The 18,930-nt window shown below is 39.5% G+C and overlaps 3 protein-coding genes across 5 annotated transcripts in view; all 3 read right to left on the bottom strand.

Moving 5' to 3' along the window:
• Positions 1–18,930, bottom strand: part of ccdc149a (coiled-coil domain containing 149a) — a 32,593-nt gene that overhangs the window by 9,516 nt on the left and 4,147 nt on the right. For 2 of the 3 annotated variants that reach the window (XM_052600960.1, XM_052600961.1), the window contains exons 2-10: positions 3,974–4,135; positions 3,846–3,884; positions 3,645–3,752; positions 3,051–3,167; positions 2,772–2,944; positions 2,499–2,571; positions 2,311–2,395; positions 2,020–2,164; positions 1,669–1,745 (exon numbers count right to left, since the gene is read on the bottom strand). In XM_052600960.1, coding sequence (XP_052456920.1) covers positions 1,669–1,745; positions 2,020–2,164; positions 2,311–2,395; positions 2,499–2,571; positions 2,772–2,944; positions 3,051–3,167; positions 3,645–3,752; positions 3,846–3,884; positions 3,974–4,135 — 979 coding nt within the window. Of the gene's footprint in view, positions 1–1,668; positions 1,746–2,019; positions 2,165–2,310; positions 2,396–2,498; positions 2,572–2,771; positions 2,945–3,050; positions 3,168–3,644; positions 3,753–3,845; positions 3,885–3,973; positions 4,136–5,008; positions 5,319–18,930 lie in introns of those variants that run through there. The other variant, XM_052600962.1, reaches the window with a different exon arrangement.
• Positions 5,371–18,930, bottom strand: part of LOC128016449 (uncharacterized) — a 30,371-nt gene continuing 16,811 nt past the window's right edge. Inside the window, exon 8 of the transcript XR_008184174.1 lies at positions 5,371–5,501. The gene's annotated coding sequence lies outside the window, so the exon portion shown is untranslated. The remainder of the gene's footprint in view (positions 5,502–18,930) is intronic.
• LOC128016448 (serine/threonine-protein kinase/endoribonuclease IRE1-like) lies at positions 5,588–17,944 on the bottom strand. Its single transcript, XM_052600956.1, has 7 exons — positions 17,849–17,944; positions 7,346–9,341; positions 7,107–7,270; positions 6,804–7,024; positions 6,531–6,660; positions 6,276–6,376; positions 5,588–6,052 (listed from the first exon to the last, which is right to left on the bottom strand). The coding sequence occupies exons 2-7, from the start codon at positions 9,315–9,317 to the stop codon at positions 5,920–5,922; spliced, it is 2,721 nt and encodes a 906-aa protein (XP_052456916.1). The 5' UTR covers positions 9,318–9,341; positions 17,849–17,944; the 3' UTR covers positions 5,588–5,919.

Genomic DNA, 18,930 nt, shown 5'->3' with positions numbered 1-18,930 from the left:
CAAGTTTCAAACTTTTTTAATGAGGAAAAAACTAGCCAGTGCACCTTTAACTGATTTCTCCAGTTAGTTTCTGTAAAAGCCACCGACTCTGCCATCCGATCACGTTCACAGACTGAGCTGTAATCCTCTCTCTCATCCACAAAGTTCCCTAATAATACCACATTCCCCAAATGTGTTTGTAATGTGGGCAATCAGTTTCAGTAATGGATGCTTGTCAGTTTTATGGCGGCTGAACGACAGTCTTATGACATGTGAGCGTCTGATCTGTGCTTCAGTCGAAGTGCTTTACTGTCCTCGTGTGGATGGAGACGGTAAGCACTTCTCATGAAGCTGGTGCTTGAATGACTGTTTTAGAAAAGCAGGCCAAACACTTGTTAATTGATCATATAAGCTATTAATGAAGGACTCTGAAACTAAATTAAAATCTGTTCATTAGTGGTGCTTTGTCAAGTCACTTGCTCACCAGTGGATGCCCTGCAGTGAATGGGTGCCGTCAGAATGAGAGTCAGGTAATGTCACGGTGTTTGTAAGAAACAAATCCATCATTAAGACGTTTTTAACTGATGCAATGGAGTGCTGTGGATTATTGTGACGTTTTTATCTGCTGTTTGGATTCTCATTCTGACGGCACCGATTCACTGCAGAGCATCCATTGATGAGACACTGATGCAATGCTACATTTCTCCAGACCTAATGAAGAAACAAACTCTTCTAAATTTTGCAAAGCCTGATGATGAGTAAATAGTAATTTTTGGGGAACTATTCCTTTATTAATTTACCCATCAACACAATGGTTTTAAATACAATGAGAGGAGATGATGACGGTTCTCAGCGCGGTTCAGAAATCTAGCATCACTGTCACATGATGACTGACTGTTTCTGCTTCCTGACGCTGAGGAATAGCTGGCGACTCATTTCACAAATCAATGTCAGTCGTCCCATATATTTTTGGAAGGAAACTGGCATGTACCACAGACATCGACAAATGTGGCGTGAATGCATTTATCCTTAACGCACTAAGGACACCTGCTAAATGAATTTAAAAGCATCATATCTCATCATAATGCTACGAATGCCGCTTATTATTAATGAAATGTTTGAACACTCTGTGCTGATCCTTGAAGAGTGCTTGACAAAAACTCCCAAAATAATAGTTTCAGTCATAAGGGAGTTGTCAAAAGTGCTGATATTTGTAAACCGAGTGCTTACTATAACAAATTTATTCAACGAAAAACTACAGCTAAAGACTATCCCTTGCAAAAAAAAAAAAAAAAAGTACACTTAAGCATACTTCTACTTTTAAAAACGGTGCTTATCACAAAAATAATATAAATTCAATAGAATATTCTTGTGAAATTAATGTTTTTGGACACATAATTATATGTTAAACACAAATAAAGTGCATTTTTGGCCCACTTAAGCAGACCCCAAGTACATCTTTATATGCAATTTCATGTTTACTTTTAAACATAAGTACTTTTACATGAGTACTTTTAAAATATATTAACTACAATATACAGTAATTACTTCGATTCAATGCTATGATTTTATCCTATTAACAAAAAGGTAGATAGTCAATAGGTATACGGGTAAAAATAATAAATAACACATGCCAAAAAAGAACAATTGTCACAAATACAAAGTGATCAACATTTAAGAAACGCTCACCGGGGAGACTCCAAAACCCTGACATTTCCAGAGTCTTCAGCTTTCTCTCCAAATCAGCAACTCGGTTTCCCAGAATTCTATAGAGCACAATAGAATTAACTCAGTACATATGATCACTATTATAACATGAGACATATTTTTCTTATAATTTTGCATATGCAACTTGCAGGCATCAATATAAATGATATAAAATGATGCAACTAAAAGAGATTATTCAAGTATGTTTTACAAGCAAATATTCCCACTTAAATTAACGCTTAATCCAATGTTTCTTGCAATTCCTTGTGAAGTTTACTTGTAAATGTAGAGTGTTTTTGGTGAATGATAAAACACAAGCAGTTAGAAACGAACCTGTTGGTCTGTCGCTGGTGCTGAATGATTATGTTCTTCTCATGAATGGTCTCCAGTAAGGCTGTGGCTAAAGACTTCAGGTCTGAGATCGACTGAGGTGTGGCTGGTAAACTGCAACCATTGTCCTCTGACAACAAACCCTGCACTGCAATCATCAGGAACACAGGTGTGAATACATCTACACAAGTGAATTCACTCATATGATTTGCTGAATAGCCACATTTCTTCAACTTCCTTGTCATTTCATTTCTTTAAGCTTCTAAGGCTAAAGCGATCACATGACCTGAGCACCTTGTTTAGGAGAAAGGACTCCGGTAAGTGCTCTGCTGTTAGACTTGCCAGCGATCTCAGGGTTTCTTCTGCGATCCAGAGCGGTCTATAAAATATCCAGCGATAATGCAAATACAGTGAAATATTACAATGCTGTGTAACTTAAACTCTGATTAAACCTTAAAAAAAAATGAATAAATCAGCCTTACCTTATATTTCTGAATGTTACTCTTCAACAGACCGACCTCCTCTTGAACTTGTTTGAATCTCTCTTGCAAGTATCTGCAATAAAACAAAACCTTTTGTTGCACGAAAAACTCAAAACAGTGTGTAATTCAGCCTAAAACTCTGAAATATACTTTCTTTTTTATTCGTAGTGATAGTTCTTATAACTCAATGGTTTAAAAAGTGTGAACCCTAAACAACATTCAGCTTTATTGTAATTCTAAGGTACTTATTTTCGATTATATCTATGGACAAACCTGTTCTCCATGCAGAGCACGTCCACATCGATGATGCGCTTCTCCTGGCCTCCCAGGATGTGGTTCAGCTCGAGGTTGAGACGGTCAGACTTCTCCTTAAACACGTTCCTCTCTGCCTTTACGTCCTGCAGTTCATCGCTCAGCGTCTTCAGACTGTGTTCAAGTTCTTCTCTCTGAAAATAATAACACCAGTGGATATTCTCACAGAGTGCTGTACTTGCAAGAAGTGCAATAAAAGAGGATGGGAATCATATAAAACCTAATGGTATAAAGACGCACATGCAGTGCTGCGTCCTCCAGCTGCCTGACCAGGTCCTCGCGCTCATGAGCGGGGAAATGTCTGACCCCGACTTCATCGTCCCCGAGCCTCTGTTTGGTGATGGTCATTCGTAACAGCTGTGAAGGGAAGACGACAGCAGGGTGTTGAAAAGCTTGTTATTTATTTGTATATCGTTAGCTATGCTCCATCCATTTTCATGCAAAATTCAGGATGTTGCATAAAAAATAAAAAAAACTCCAAGATATGCATAAAATCTTAACATGCACCTGAAAAACAGTATTTTTTAATTATGTAAAAACATAAAATAAAAAAAAATACATGGCACATAAAAAAAAAAAATAATAATACAATGCACATAAAATGCAAAGAAACATAGCTACCCAAAAAAATTTGGGATTATCAAAAAAAAAAAAAACATGACTTTGCCACAATGTATCATTTTTACAGGAAGTGACAATGTAGTGCTACTGAACACATGGGATGGAAGCGGTGCGTCATTCACAAATGTTTTATGCAATATTTGAATTTTGTGCACAAGTTTATTCACATCTTTGGACGGAAACCGATCTGGTTTAGTATAGTTTTATGGGTACCTTATTATCTCCCTGTGTCTCGCTGAGCCTCTGAGTGAGTTCCTTTATCTCGTCAGCTAGCTTCTTATTTCTCTCCCTCGAATCCATTAACAACTGAGCCAGATTGACCTGAGAAAGAGAGAGAGAGAGAGAAATGCAGAGAGAAGGAGATAGTAATTTCTTGCAAGAACTTAAGTGTAAATATCACAATCATCAACCGACCTGGTTACGTTTTTCCGGAGGAAGTGAAGAGTCACCATCCTGAAATTCATCACAAAACATACTGATGAACTATGAAGCTAAGAAACGTTTAAAGAGACATAAGGCATAGTAAGCATGCAGAGACACACAATCAGTTCTCTGTATTTCTTCTTCAAGCTCTGGTGCGTCTCTCGCAGCTGGTTGGCCATCAGTTTGTACTGGTCTCTCTCCTGCTGACAGCTGTCCAGCTCTTTGGACAGAATGAGGAGGGCGTCCTTCTTGCTCTCCAGCTTACGTTTGCATATCAAGAACTGCAGAAATGAGGCACAGAATAAAAAATAATAGCCAAAAAAAAAGCATTATATTTAAGCTATATTAGATAGACAGAAAGACTGATAGATGAATGGATCACTTTTTAGGACTGGGATATAATAAAACACACATTTCATCTAAACTGAAAACTAGAAAACAATTCAGCAAAACAATATTCATTCATGACATTTTAGGTATTCATCTTGGCCTTTATTGAGAAAAAAATCTAAGCACTTTCAAAATATTTAGTTGGTTAATATTAGGCTGATTTGACAAAGAAAGGCCCAATTATAATTTTCTCCAATACAAATTACTAAATATACTCCAACAGCCTACTCGTTTTATTTACAACCTAAAAATAAGTAATTAAAATTATAAATACTGTTTTAAAGTGACTTATTTCACCAGTGGTTCTTCGCAAACTTCAAAGATGACTCAAACAAGCCAAAACAAATAATTTTCTGAAATTTGGCTGATTTGACTAAAAAATGACCCAATTATAACAAGCAAAAACAACAAAAAAAATCAATGTTTCTAATTTGAATTCATGCTTTTAACTGTTTGTTTTTCTTTTCTTATAATAACACGAGGATATGGTCTTGGAAAAGATAGTCCATTTATATGAGGTACATTTTAACCCGTTTAAACGTCTAATTTTAGACAGTTTTGATTATAAAACAGACACTTCAGACAGCGCCAAACCTCTCCAACACACCACACATGTGATTTCTCCTAAATATTTTAACAAACGCGTGTGTATTGTGTATCTTTGAGTTCAGGTGGGTGGCGATGCAGCGCCATATGGAAACAGTCGTCATCATCATCATCATCATCATCATCTCCTCTTCATGTTTTAGTGAAGCAGCACTCACCTCGTTCACTAAACCTTGCCAGTCACTTTCACTTCGTTTGGACGAGGTCATCTCCGCCAGCGTTTGGCGATGATATAACGGTTGCAAATCGTAGCCTTTCGCGAGCTTTCTGGATCCGAGAGCAGAAAGTTCTTCCTTCCTCTCAGTCAGTGTTTACTCTCTCGGTCAGCTGGTGCACAAGATCCGGGTCTGTCAAACTCTGACCCAGCGGCGAGGAGCACGACATTAGTGCGGCGTGAGGGAGAAACGGCCACTTTTCAGTAGAGAATCTATCAAACAGTGTGCAATTAAAGGTAGTTTATTTTTATTTTAGAGCGGTATTGAATATATCCAACCAGCAGATGGCGAAAAACACAAATTAAGAGAAACGTATGAAGACTACAAAGGTCAGCTGAGAGGAATAGATCAACATTTGTTTTAAATCAGATCAGCCATTATATATTTGGCGCATAATAAAAACCTTCTTAACACATAACAATAAATAACAACAAACCTCTCCGAATCTTACTGCATAGCACTGAATGTTCGTGATGGGACATTTCACAGTAATGTTATGAGTAAAGAGTAATGTTATAATTAAATGACATCATCATGAGTTTTCCCGCCAATCCCAGGCTCACGAGATTATAAAGCATTCTTTTTTTTCTCTAAAAAGACTAAACAGCAACAAACACCACCACAGAAGGTCGTAAAAACGTAAATTGCATGCAAGTACAAAATATTACACGTTTATTCATATAATTTTCAAAATTATGTTAAAGATTTATGTAACAAAATATATTTTTTTAAAGATTAAATTATCTGTATTTTGGTAACTGGGAAAAAAAAAACTAAAACTACTTAGAAGCCATGTAAATGTTCAATGTTCAAATGTTCAATATTTATGCTCAGTCACTGTGTTGCATTGACGTTCATGATGCCGATTTGATGTCCATATGAACACTTTCCCTGGAGTTCCATCCGCTCTCTTTAGCAAAAATGTACAAACTCCCAAAGAGATCCGGAAATAATTCCATTAGGTTGATTTTCACAGCATCAGCTTTACTGTGGAGAGAATCACATAAAACACAATTAATGTGCAAGAAATACTTAAACTGAATGTGTTTTCATACAATTCTTTGATACTTCTCTCCTTCTGCCTGTTGACTTGGTCAGTTGCTAGTTTATTTGTTGTTCTTGCACTGTCAACACCTTACCAGCCCAGGATTTGATATGCAACATTTTTCTGCAATTCAACGCTCCATTGCCAGTTATTCCTGTAACTCACTAATGCTCGTGCAGGTTGCGTATAAATCGCAGCAGGCCCAGTGTGTTCTCAGGATAGGCTTTCTTCTTACCGTCCAGTTTCTCCACAAGCTCAGAAGGCAACTGTGAAAACCATAGTTTTACTCTGATCAATGAATTTCCACATTACTAATTAAAGATTTAAGCTTTCAATTAAACTTCAATTAAAAGCAAGGTCAATAATGTTGCATAAAATAATCAATAACAGCAGTTTTGTTTTTTTTAATGATTGACTTACTTCACTCTTCCATTCAGAAAAGCTCTTCCCCTCGCTGTATTTTGCAATGGCATTAAGGAGCTCCTCATCTGCTTTACGGCAGTTTTCAGCCTCTTTCTCATTTCCCAATATTTTCAGATACCGCACTCTCCTGAGACGATTTCAGAAACATTATACAATCAGCTGTATCATCTATTATATAGAGTCTAAAAATTATACACAAATAAATTGTGATTGAAAACAGATTGCTTTAGGCTTAGAAGGAACATATTGGGAGCAATGAACAGATTGTACCTGTCATCAGTCCAGAAGAAGGGGTGTGCAAGGGACTGCTCCACAGTTGGTCTCTCATTTGGATCTTCATTGATCATCCACTCGACGAGATCCTTCGCTACATCATCATCCAGAAGCTCCAGTGAGTATATTCCTCGTGAAATGTTGTACTCACAATCCACATCTTCACCAAATGGATGGTGTCCTCCAGAGAGAATGTAGTAGATTAACATCCCAGCAACCTTCAGTCAGGAAACAGTGTTAATTCAGAATTAGTACAATTTTAGCAAACTTTGAGTTAACTGATAAATATTGAAAACACACCTGAATGTCGGAGCTCCTCTTGTAGCCAGTGTTGACTTTCTCATTAATGGTCTCCTTTGCCTTCCAGCATCTAGTTCCAGCAATGCTTGTTCGTAAAGTGGTTTCGCCTTGTTTCAGTCGACGACTAATGCCAAAATCAGCCAATTTGGCTTGTCCTTTTATGTCTGTAACATACAAAAGTTAAAATTATTTCTGAAAAAGGATTCTAATTAATTTAATCACAGAAGTTAAGCTCCTACCAATCAGGACATTCTGGGGTTTGATGTCTCGATGGAGCACTTTGGTCTGCTGGTCGTGTAAAACCTGTAAGCTGTCAAGGACTTCCTTCACCAGCTTCTTCAGGATCAAAGATCTCTCAGTGCTGTCATCTGGTAAGTGATCTTGGATATATTCCTCCAGTGTGTACTCACAAAGCTGAAGAACAAGGTACCCAAAATGCATATCCTCTGCAAAGTCCACATATCGCACAATGGAGGGACTCTCAAGTTCTGGAAGTCGTAGAAATTCCTCCTCATTTTTAAGGTCTTGGTAATTAAACCTGTTCATTCGTTTCACAGCCACCTCAGTGCCGTCATCCCTCAAACCAAGGAAAACCTGCGTTCCATCACTTCCTTTAGCGATCAGAAATTCAGGGTCAAGAACAAGCGTAAGGTTTCCCAGTCTGTATGTTTTGCTAGCATCAATGTTAGCTAGCTTCTCAAGCTTGGACCTCCAATGACGGCTGGTTTGATGCCACCTTCTTGAGATATTTGGGCTCTCTTCAGGTTGTATGAATGGCAGCACACTAGAATTTGATTCCTCAATGGATGTCACTACAGTGTCTGAAAGTGGTTCTTCTTTACCTTCACCTTCTTGTAATCCCACCTCTTGCTGGATTTTTTTCTTCTTTTTCTTTTTCTTCTTCTTGCTGCTTGTTGATAGAGCTGCAGTCTCCTCACATAAACTATCCACTGCACTCGAACCCGCTGGACGTCTCAGTGATTCATCCAACTTTTGCAGTTTCTTTTTCATGACTGCATCCATCTCGGTCTCTGCTTTTATAAGTATCATCTCTGGGATGGGAGACAATTCACTCAATGCTACAAGTTTAGGAGCAATGTCATATATACAGGCAAACAGTCCATAGGTCCAAACTCTAATCAGAATGGAATAATCAGGATGTGTGAGAGGCATTAGACTTTTGCATAACTTCTCATAGACAGAAAGGTTTAGTCCCAGTTCATGCTCAGAGGTCTTCTGCATCATGACATTGAGTATCTTTACTATCAAATGATTGATTTTTTCTCCTTGTGCATTTCCAGAGTGCTGAATACTTATTGTTAGAATTGGCACAAGATCACTGAATACCGGAGCAGAAACACTTTCACTGACACACAAAGCAGCATATAAGCAGTTCAGTGCAATCAGCCAGTGTTTCTGAGGGATTCTTGGGAATCGTTTGATAACTCCTTCAATGTATTTGTCTGCACTCTTTGTATCTTTTAACCACTTGATGGCGCTCTGATGATACTGCTCTGCACCCTTACCAATGACACCAAAATACACCTCAAACAAAACTGTATGAATGAAAGGATGCTCTTGAAAGAAATTGTCCTTATAGATTCTGAACAATTCTATCTCCTTCTTCATTCGTACAGCACAAGAAAGAGAGAAAAACTGATGTACTTTCTCAAACACTTGACTCTGTGAAGACAATCGACCAATAATTTTCTCCACTTTTTTATCAAGCTCTGAATTCATCCCATAGTTCCTTTCAGGTGAAGCTCCAGCTTCTATAAGTGCTTTCACAATGTCTTCACGGTCACGATCAACAGCACATTGCAATGGAGTAAACAATTGAAATCCATCTGGATCAGCTTTTGCTGCAAGTAATCTTTTCACAATACTCAATGAAACTCCAGTTGTTACAATAGCATAATCTAAAGGTATTCGTCCATTATTTGAGGGTTTGTTTGGATCAGCTGAATCTCCAAGTAGATAAGAGCAGATTTCTTCATTTCCGCATAAAACTGCTGCAGATAATGGAGTAACATCATCTTTCCAGTCTTCAGAATGGTACAGTCCATTAATATCTCTGCCACGCAGTACATCTCCGCCTTTGATTAATTTGCGAAGTCTCTCTGTTTTTTTGTCTATGATGCATTTTATTAAAGGGTCTGTTTTTCTTGGTACTGCTTGAATTCCAAATGGACGTGAGATATGGAATGCCATGGATCTTCAAATGTTCATTTCAATCTGTGGAGAGATGTTAAACACTGTTTTTTTTATAAGTAGTTGTGAACTAAAGAACATGTCTAAAGACAGCCAAATGTACAACAACACCATTGTTGGGCAATAAATCTAAATATATATATATATATATATATATATATATATATATATATATATCTAAATATATATATATATATATATATATATATATATATATCTAAATATATATATATATATATATATATATATATATATATATATATATATTATTAAATCATATGTATATATATTTATGTATATATAAATGCACACACATGCATTTATATATTTAAGAAAAAATATGTTATATATAAAATTTAGAATGTCATGAAAAGTTCATTTTTTTCAGTAATTCAACTCAAATTGTGAAACTCGCGTATTAAATGAATTTAATGCACACAGACTGAAGTAGTTTAAGTCTTTGGTTCTCTTCATTGTGATGATTTTGGCTCACATTTAACAAAAACCCACCAAATCACAAATCTCAACAAATTACAATACTTCATAAGACCAAAAAAAAAAAAATCATTTTTAATGAATTGTTGGCCTTCTGGAAAGTATATTAATTTACTTGTTACTTGTAATTTACATGTACTGTCACAAACCAATATGGAGATGGAGGGTTAAGGGCAAGTGAACATTGTATTTACAAGTGGTAATGTGACAAGGTGTTGTTGAGTTGTTGAGAGAATAAATTCCAGAGCTCTGGAGATAAACACACGGAGAGTCAGCTTAGGTGTGTCACAGGAAATCATTGTGGGGATATCTGAGGACATAGAAAATACAGGTTAGTATATAGTGAGATGTTGGGCACCAGTTCATGGTTGTGAACGGTAGACCAGACACCAGACCGGAGTACTGAGATGGAGGTGTCTTTATCCTGGTGAGTGATTACTAGGTGCAGGTGCAGATAATCAGTACTCGGGTGATTGGGATCATGTTTGATGGGAGTCAGGTGTGGGTTATGATTGGGGTGGCTGTGATGTAGAGGTCCTGACATTACCCCCTCCTCCAGGGGTGGCTCCTGATGCCCTGACGCGATGACAAGGGCGACCACAGCCTCTGGGTGCAGGACGATCAGGATGTTGTTGATGGAACTCTTCAAGAAACATGGTGTCTAGAATGTTGTCCCGGGCCACCCAGGAACGTTCCTCTGTTCCGTACCCCTCCCATTCCACCAGGTATTAAAGTCGGGCACCCTGTCGCCACGAGTTCAGAATTTCCATCCCTTTGTAGATGGATGGTTGTTCTAAGATTTCCAGAGGAGGAGGTTCCTGAGGTTCTGGGGTATCTGCAGTGGAGGGAGAGAAGGGTTTAAGAAGTGAAATGTATAAAGAGGGGTGAACGGTACCTGGGGGGTAATTTGAGCCTGTAGGTGACCTCATTGATCTGCCTCTCAACCGTGAATGGACCAATGTAGCGGGGACTCATCTTCCAGCATTGATGATGGAGACGCAGATTCCTTGTTGACAGCCAGACTTTATGTCTGAAGAATGTCTGAAGATTCACCTGTCCAAGGGAACAAGGGTTGGTAACCGAGCATGCACTGGAAGGGGGTGAGGCTGGTGGTACCTTGTCGAAGGGAGTTCTGTGCATACTCTGCCCAGGGAAGGAAACAGTTCCAGCTGTGCTGGTCGTCTTGGCAGTATAACCGTCACTCATAAGAGATGGAAGAAGGATTTCCATACCCTGGATATGAATTGTGGACCCCGGTCAGACACAATATCTTCAGGTAGACCAAAGTTGCGGAAGACATGATTGAAGAGATATTCTATTTCCAGGGCAGCTGGTAATCCTGGCAGGGGAATTAATTTACAGGCTTTTGAGAATCAATCCATAATTACTAAGATTTATGTGTTACCTTCAGAGTTGGTCAGGTCAGTGACAAAGTCAATTCCCAGATGGGACCAGGGCCTTCGAGGAACAGGTAGGAGTACCAATTTGCCAGCCAGGAGCTGACGTGGAGTGGAAGACATGGCACAGACTGAGCAACTGCAGATGTACCTAATGAGATCCCAGGACATACTGGGCCACCAGTACCAAACTTGAGGGAGCGAGAGGGTCCGTTGGCTGCCTGGATGTCCAGAGCCCAGTATACTGTGAACTGAGCCAAGAAGGTGTTGCTGCTAGGACCGGAGAACATAAATCCTCTCTTCCAGCCTTGCAGTTGTGGTTTCCAGGTTGGTAGGTGATGGTGAAATGAAATCTGGTGAAGAACAGGGACCAACGGGCTTGTCTGGGATTCAGTCTATGGGCTTCACAGAGATATTTTAGATTTTTATGTTCAGTGATTAACACAAAGGGGTGGTTTGCTCCCTCCAGCCAATGTCTCTAGAGTCAGCTTGACTAACAGCTCCCTGTTCCCAATATCGTAATTCTACTCCACTGGGGTCAGTTTCCTGGAATAGTAAGCACAAGGCTGGAAGCAAGGAGTCTCACCGAACTGCTGGGATAGCACAGCTCTGATGCGGGTGGTGGAGGCATCCACTTCTACCACAAATGGTAACTCAGGATTTGGGTGGCAAAGGATAGCTGTGCTAAAGGCGTTCTTCAGTTTTTGGAAGGCTTCTTGGGCTGTAGAAGTCCAGAACAGTGACTTGGGCTTACCTATAAGGAGAGAGGTGATGGTGAATAGATCAGGATGCCATAGATGTAAACTATGACTGACTTTTGGAGGAATTCCCGGAACAACTCGTTCCTAAGGTTGAGGGGCATTGGCGAGTCCATACGGCATAACGCAGTACTCGTAGTGACCGGAAGGGGTGATGAAGACTTCCATTCATCCCCTTTGTGGATTTGAACGAGGTTATAAGGGCTCCGCAGGTCCAGCCTGGAGAAAATGTGGGCTCCACGGAGTTCCTTGAGGGTGGCAGGGACAAGGGGAAGTGGATACGGCAGCTTTACTGTCTTTGAATTCAGGACTCTATAATCAATGCAAGGCCTCAAGCCCCTGTCCTTCTTGTCCACGAAGAAGCTGGAGGCAGCCGGTGAGCTGGATGGTTGGATGAATCCTTGCATAACAGCCTCCTTGATGTAATCCTCCATAGCCTTGCACTCCAGAATGGACAGTGGATAGACTCGACCCTTAGGGAGTTTAGCATCAGGCAGCAGGTCGATGGCACAGTCTCATGGCCTGTGAGGTGGGTAGCTGCCTGCTTGCTGAACACATGCTGAAACGCCACATAATCAGGTGGGATGATTGGAGTAACATCAGGCTCAGGGCTCTCAATGAGGGTGGAACCCACTTGACACCCAGGAGAACAGAGAACAGGGTGAAAAAGAGTTGTGAGACAATGTTGCTGGCAGAACAGATTCCAATGAGTTACCTCAAATGAATCCCACCTGATTTCTGGAGAATGTAACATGAGCCATGGGCGCCCCAGGATGATATCGACTGTGGGTCCCTCCAGTACCAACAAGTGCATTCCTCTTCATGGAATAGGCCAATCTTGAGAATTATCGGGGGTGCCTGAAACTTAACCCACCCACATCCTAACAGATTTCCTTGTATTGTTTCGATTAGGAGCTCCTGGGCATGGCGACAGAGCGGCAACTGGAGACGGTTTAGGAGGCTTTGTGAGATGAAGTTGTCCGAGGAGCCCGAGTACACCAGGGCTGTAACAGAAACAGTGCATTCTGAGGTGACTAATTGGACTGGCATGGGCTCTGGTACTGGAGGGCAGTTAGTGGAAGAACCAGACTGGTGAGCGGCTTTGGACAATTGAGTAGGTGGCTAGGTGCTGTGAAATGCAATTGGCCTTCAGCATAAAGTTCTCTAATTCGATGGAATCTTCGTAGATTGACATTTATGCATGGATCCGTGGATTAAGACCTTGATGATATGTGCTTAGAAGTGCTGATTCATTCCATCCACTAGCCGCCGCCAATGTTCAAAACAGGATGGTGTATTCACTGGTCGTTGTTTCACCCTGATGCAACCGCAGTAGTTGATCCTCTGTAGAGATTTATTCAGCAGATTTAAAAAGCTTCAAAAGTGTTATTTACTGTTATTTACTGCACTGTTTGTATCCCATATGCCAGGGATAGGCAACTCCGGTCCTGGAGGGCCACTATCCTGCAGAGTTTAGCTCCAACCCTAATTAAACACACCTGAACAAGGCAATCAGTGTTTTTGGGATTACTAGATAGATGCAGGCAGGTGAGTGTTTATGAGGGCTGAAGCTTAACTCTGTAGGATAGTGGCCCTCCAGGACCGGAGTTGCCTATCCATGTCATATTGCCTTAGCCCATTGCAGGGTGCACCCAGACAGTAAAGAAATTAAGAAGGCTACCTTGGAACGATTGGTGGAGAATTTCTGCAGTTGCACCTCAATGTACAGCAAGACCTGGAGAAGAAAACTGCCACATCCAGCTTATTCACCCACATTTGATGCAGGCAGTGCCATGGAACTGGTGGAGGCAGATCGGGGAGTGGATGAAGTGTTGAGTGCTGACCGAGGAGGTTGCCCAGCTCCTGCAGAAGATCTACAGGAGCGGGTGACTGGGGATCCATAAAGTTGAGTTTGTAGATCGGGTATTCTGTCACAAATCACTATGGAGATGGAGGGTTTAGTGCAACTGAATAAGAGGATAACTTCCAGAGCTGTGGAGATAAACACACAGAGAGTCAGCTTAGGTGTGTCACAGGAGATCGTTGTAAGGATATTTGAAGACATAGGAAAGACAGGTTAGTAGTGAGAGGTCAGGCACCAGTTCATGGTTGTGAACAGTAGACCGGACACCTGAGTACTGAGATGGAGGTGTCTTTATCCTGGTGAGTGACTACTGGGTGCAGGTGCAGGTGCAGATGATCAGTACTCCGGTGATTGGGATCGTGCTTGATGACTCCCACCAGATGCGGGTGATGATTGGGGTGGCTGTGACGGAGAGTTCCTGACATGTACTCAATACTTGGTAGGGGCTCCTTTTGCTTTAATAACTGCCTCAATTCGACATGGCAAGGAGGTGATCAGTTTGTGACACTGCTGAGGTGATATGGAAGCTCAGGTTTCTTTGACAGTGGCCTTCAGCTTATCTGCTCTTTTGGAATCTTGTTTCTGATTATCCTCGACAATAGCCCATAGATTCTCTCTGGGTTTCAGGTCTGGTGAGTTTGCTGGCCAGTCAACCACACCAACACCAATTTCATTTAAGCAACTTTTGGTGCTTTTGGCAGTGTGGGCAGGTGCCACATCCTGCTGGAAAATGAAATCAGCATCTTCAAAAAGCTGGTCATCAGAAGGAAGCATGAAGTGCTCCAAGATGTCTTGGTAAACAGGTGCAGTGACTTTGGTTTAAAAAAAAACACACAATGGACCAACACCAGCAGATGACATTGCACCCCAAATCATCACAGACTGTTGAAACTTAACACTGGACTTCATGCAACTTGGGCTATGAGCTTCTCCACCCTTCCTCCAGACTCTAGGACATTGGTTTCCTAATGAAATACAAAACTTGTTCTCATCTGAAAAGAGGACTTTATACCAATGGCAACAGTCCATTTCTTCTTCTCCTTAGACCAGGTAAGATGCCTCAGGAGTAGGGCTGTCCGATATTGACAAAAAAAACTATTGCGATTTCTTTGATCAATTTTGTGATTTCGATTTTAATCACGATTTTGACACACACACAGACATGCTTTATAGTCATTAATGAATTCAGTATGAACAAACTAGAGAGAGTGCGCGCACTTAAAACGTGTCTCTCATCTAGCTCAAACTGTGTCCTGTGCCCTCTTTCTATCTTCATGTGCTAGATATGAATTATTTTAGCACCTTTCCATTTCTAACCTTTTCTGTTCACATCTTTTGCATCTTTTACTGCGTGCAGTGTGAACGCTCTGATCTCATAACATGTGCTCTGAAAAAATTATGCACCACAGACGTAGTGTGTTACCTGGAGTTAGGCATATGCCCAGTCTGTTCTGTTCTCGTGCTCCATTTAGGCATGCTTCATTCTGATTGGTTCAGATAGCATACTAGGGGAGGTCGGGGCTGCGGAAAATCGTGCCATAAGGATATTTAGAAATCGCACACGCTCAAATTGTGATTTTATGACGATTTTGATTAATCGCACAGCCCTACTCAGGAGTGGCTTAACAAGAGGAAGCCCTCCTTAATGATTGTCTTCTGGACAACTGACAGATCAGCAGTCCTCCCCATGATTGTGTAGCCTAGTGAACCAAACTGAGAGACCATTTTGAAGGCTCAGGATACCTTTGCAGGTGTTTTGAGTTGATTAGCTGATTGGCATGTCACCATATTCAAATTTGTTGAGATGGGTTTTTGTTAAATGTCAGCAAAAATCATCACAATTAAAAGAACCAAAGACTTAAACTACTTCAGTCTGTGTGCACTGAATTTATTTTGACACCAAAGTTTCACAATTTGAGTTGAATTACTGAAATTAACTTTTTCATGACATTCAAATTTATTGAGAAGCACTACATATGTATTTGTGTGTGTGTGTGTGTGTGTGTGTATAGTATATTTTAAATTTTTAATAATTAATTAATCTGTTTACCCCTCTCCAATGTCATTGACAATGTAGTGTTCACTTCTTTAACCAGCAACTAGTAATATTATAAAAATGTTTGTTCAGAGGACAAATTTTCAAAATTTTATTTTGTCATTAATTCTTTTCCATTTTTATAAATTTGTATCATCTTAAGTTAAACGTTATTTTTGTTTGGATGGATTGCCATTTTGTTGTCTATTAGATGTAGGCTATGTATGTAGGCATTTATTAGCTGTCTATTTGATGACTAGTCTATTCTTGGGCCATGGTTAGAAGTCTATTAAATTTTCCCTTAGGGTGCTTTCACATCTCTAGTTCAGTTCATTTGGTCCGAACCAAGGGCAAACAATTATACATTGTAGCATTTTTCAGCTTTTTTGGTTCCTTTTCACACCACACTGATTGCTTTGGTCCGAATCAGTTGAAACGAACCAAAATGCAGTCACATGACAACATCGACATCACTCATTGGCCATGAAGTATTTCCTAAACTGCTTTTCGATTGGTCAGAATTTACGTGTGGGAAAATTCCAACATAAGAGGAAAAGCCAGCAAACAATATGGAGACAACACAACTATGGAGAGACGACTGCGCGGGCTGGTTTTGTCCCTAGCCATAAAATATTACATTGTTTGTATACACCACAATATGCAAACAATATATTTCTATAATGAAGCGTGGATGCAGCTTGAAAACAACGTTCTAATGCACTGCAAACGGGCCCGCTCGTAACTTCAAGCGGAGGGGTGCATTAATTCTTCTTAACTCTAAAATGCTCATGGTCATCAGACCAAATTTATTTGAGGCTCCGCACCTCCTCACTACTCCTAGTTTTCCACGAGCTGTCAACAAACACTTCCTCATCCCATAATGCACAGCGCAGCTGACTACGGCAGCTGGTTTAGTCCAAAAATGATCAGTACTTTTTGCAGTTGGGTCTGGTCGAGGTCTGATCACATTCTCACCACAAACAGAATGCTCCAGAGTTCGTCTGAAAGCGTACCGAAACCACCTCTTCAAGCAGGTCTCGGTACGCTTGTTTGGTCTGCCTTTGGTGCGCACCCGAGTGCGATTGCTGCTTTCACACCTGCCTAAACGAACCACACCAAAGGAGGAAACAAACTCTGGTACGATTCAACCGAACTAAATGAGGCAGGTGTGAAAGCACCCTTACAGCCCAAATTTAGCCTTGTTTTAGCCTAGAAATTTGGGCTGTGTTTAGAGGGTTAATAGACGTATAGACGTATTTTAAACGCAAAATTGTTTGCTGGGTATAGACCAGACATAGTCCGGCTATATGTAACCCACTTCTAGCCCAAATAACCTTGTATTTGGTTACATGTCGTTTTTTTGGCAAAATAACTTGTGAGATGTACAGTATATTTTGGATCAACCATTATGGCCCTTGATCCTAAAACAATGTACTGCTGCAAATGAGTTCTTTTTTCAGTAACCAATTCTTAAACTTTTTCTTTTGTTATTATTTGTATGCCATAAATAAATAAAAATAAACACGAGTACAAAGAGGAAAAACTGTGTAAACTGTGTAGAACGATGGGAAAATAAAATACAGTCTAATAAAACTTTTGCGAGTGCTTTTTGTTTTCTGTCTCTGTACCAGGAAAATACATTTCACAACAATAGAAAAGAAAGAGAAAGTATTCTCAGGCACGTCTAAACACGCTTGCTACAAGTAGGCTACGCAGTTGATATCAGTGTGCTCATTCATAAAGACAGAAAGTAATATTATCCAGAGTAGTTAAACATTATAAAGCCACGGATATGAATGTGGCATCTAATATAACTCGTTTGTGTGGCTTTGTGATTCAATTTAAGGTTGTTAAAGACTGGGAATTATATGTGTTTTAATGCTCAGAAGAAGTCTGATTAAATGTTAAAAATGACTGCTGTCAAATAGCATGTAAGATGGTTATAGTTACCTATTTTATTCCCAGATATCACACAAACTTACCATTCAAGGCCTATCGTATTGGTATCTGGATCGTTGTTATTGATCTCGATACTGATATCCGAAAAAACGGTAAGTGCTGTAACGGTAACTTCCTTGTTCTTACACAATCTACACGTCATCCACCCCACACATGCTTTAGAAAAAAAGTTGTGTAAGAAACCACTGAAAAGTGTTTGCCAACATACTGTACCTAATAAACAGTTATATAGTTTAAACACCATCCCTAAACGAGCGTGTATGTGAATGTACAAGGCTAATTCTGTTCTCAGAATAAATATCTGTGGCCAATCCAAACGATTTCTTTTCCCTGTAATGTTTATTATGGCATTATTCAATGCCATTTTGATAATATCAAAGCTGCCTTTCCAATCTTCATTTCTTCATTCTTTCACAACTGTCAGAAACCAGGTGTGTTATGAATTAATAATCAAATGAAAGTCAGTGTTTGTTTACATTAGTATTTAAAAAAGTCAAATAGGAATAAAAAAAGATTTACAAAATTAAAATTCTATTATTGTAGATTAAGCTAAAACTAGTATGAATAAGTACATTACATAATCAATTAAGAGTTATTTATTGATTTTTTTTTTTTTTTATAAGACTTAAAGGTATTAAATATTTATAGCTGAATATCATGCTTTTGCAGGCTGTAGTCATTTGGGGTTGTGTTGTTCTTTTCTCTGTATCCCAAGCTTGAAAAACAGTATGAAAATGAGGTTTTCGAAACAAGTCACATATTCAACAGTTGTCACTAGTACTTAAAATACATTTGCACAGAACAAAAAAAAATTATCTTATTATCTATTGTTTAATAATAAGTTTATTTCTCTATTAATAGACGTATGATGATTTTAAAGGCTTGTGCTTTTGACTATTTCCCTGTATTGGAATGTAGATCATCTTTTTCTTCCACAAAAGGCTCCATTCTTGAATTCATTACAACCAACCACATAAACACAAGAATTTCTGCATAAAATCACACAACTGAAATACAAGTTTTGATTTGTTTAGCTCTGAACAGATCATGGTAAACTATAATAGAGGCGATTCATTTTAAATGATTAACTACTTGACATTAAAAC

The sequence above is a fragment of the Carassius gibelio genome, chromosome A7 (genome assembly GCF_023724105.1).
Source record: "Carassius gibelio isolate Cgi1373 ecotype wild population from Czech Republic chromosome A7, carGib1.2-hapl.c, whole genome shotgun sequence".
NCBI classification, from domain to species: domain Eukaryota; kingdom Metazoa; phylum Chordata; class Actinopteri; order Cypriniformes; family Cyprinidae; genus Carassius; species Carassius gibelio.
The sequence above is the reverse complement of the archived record's forward strand: the minus strand, read 5'-3'. Positions and strand labels throughout refer to the sequence as shown.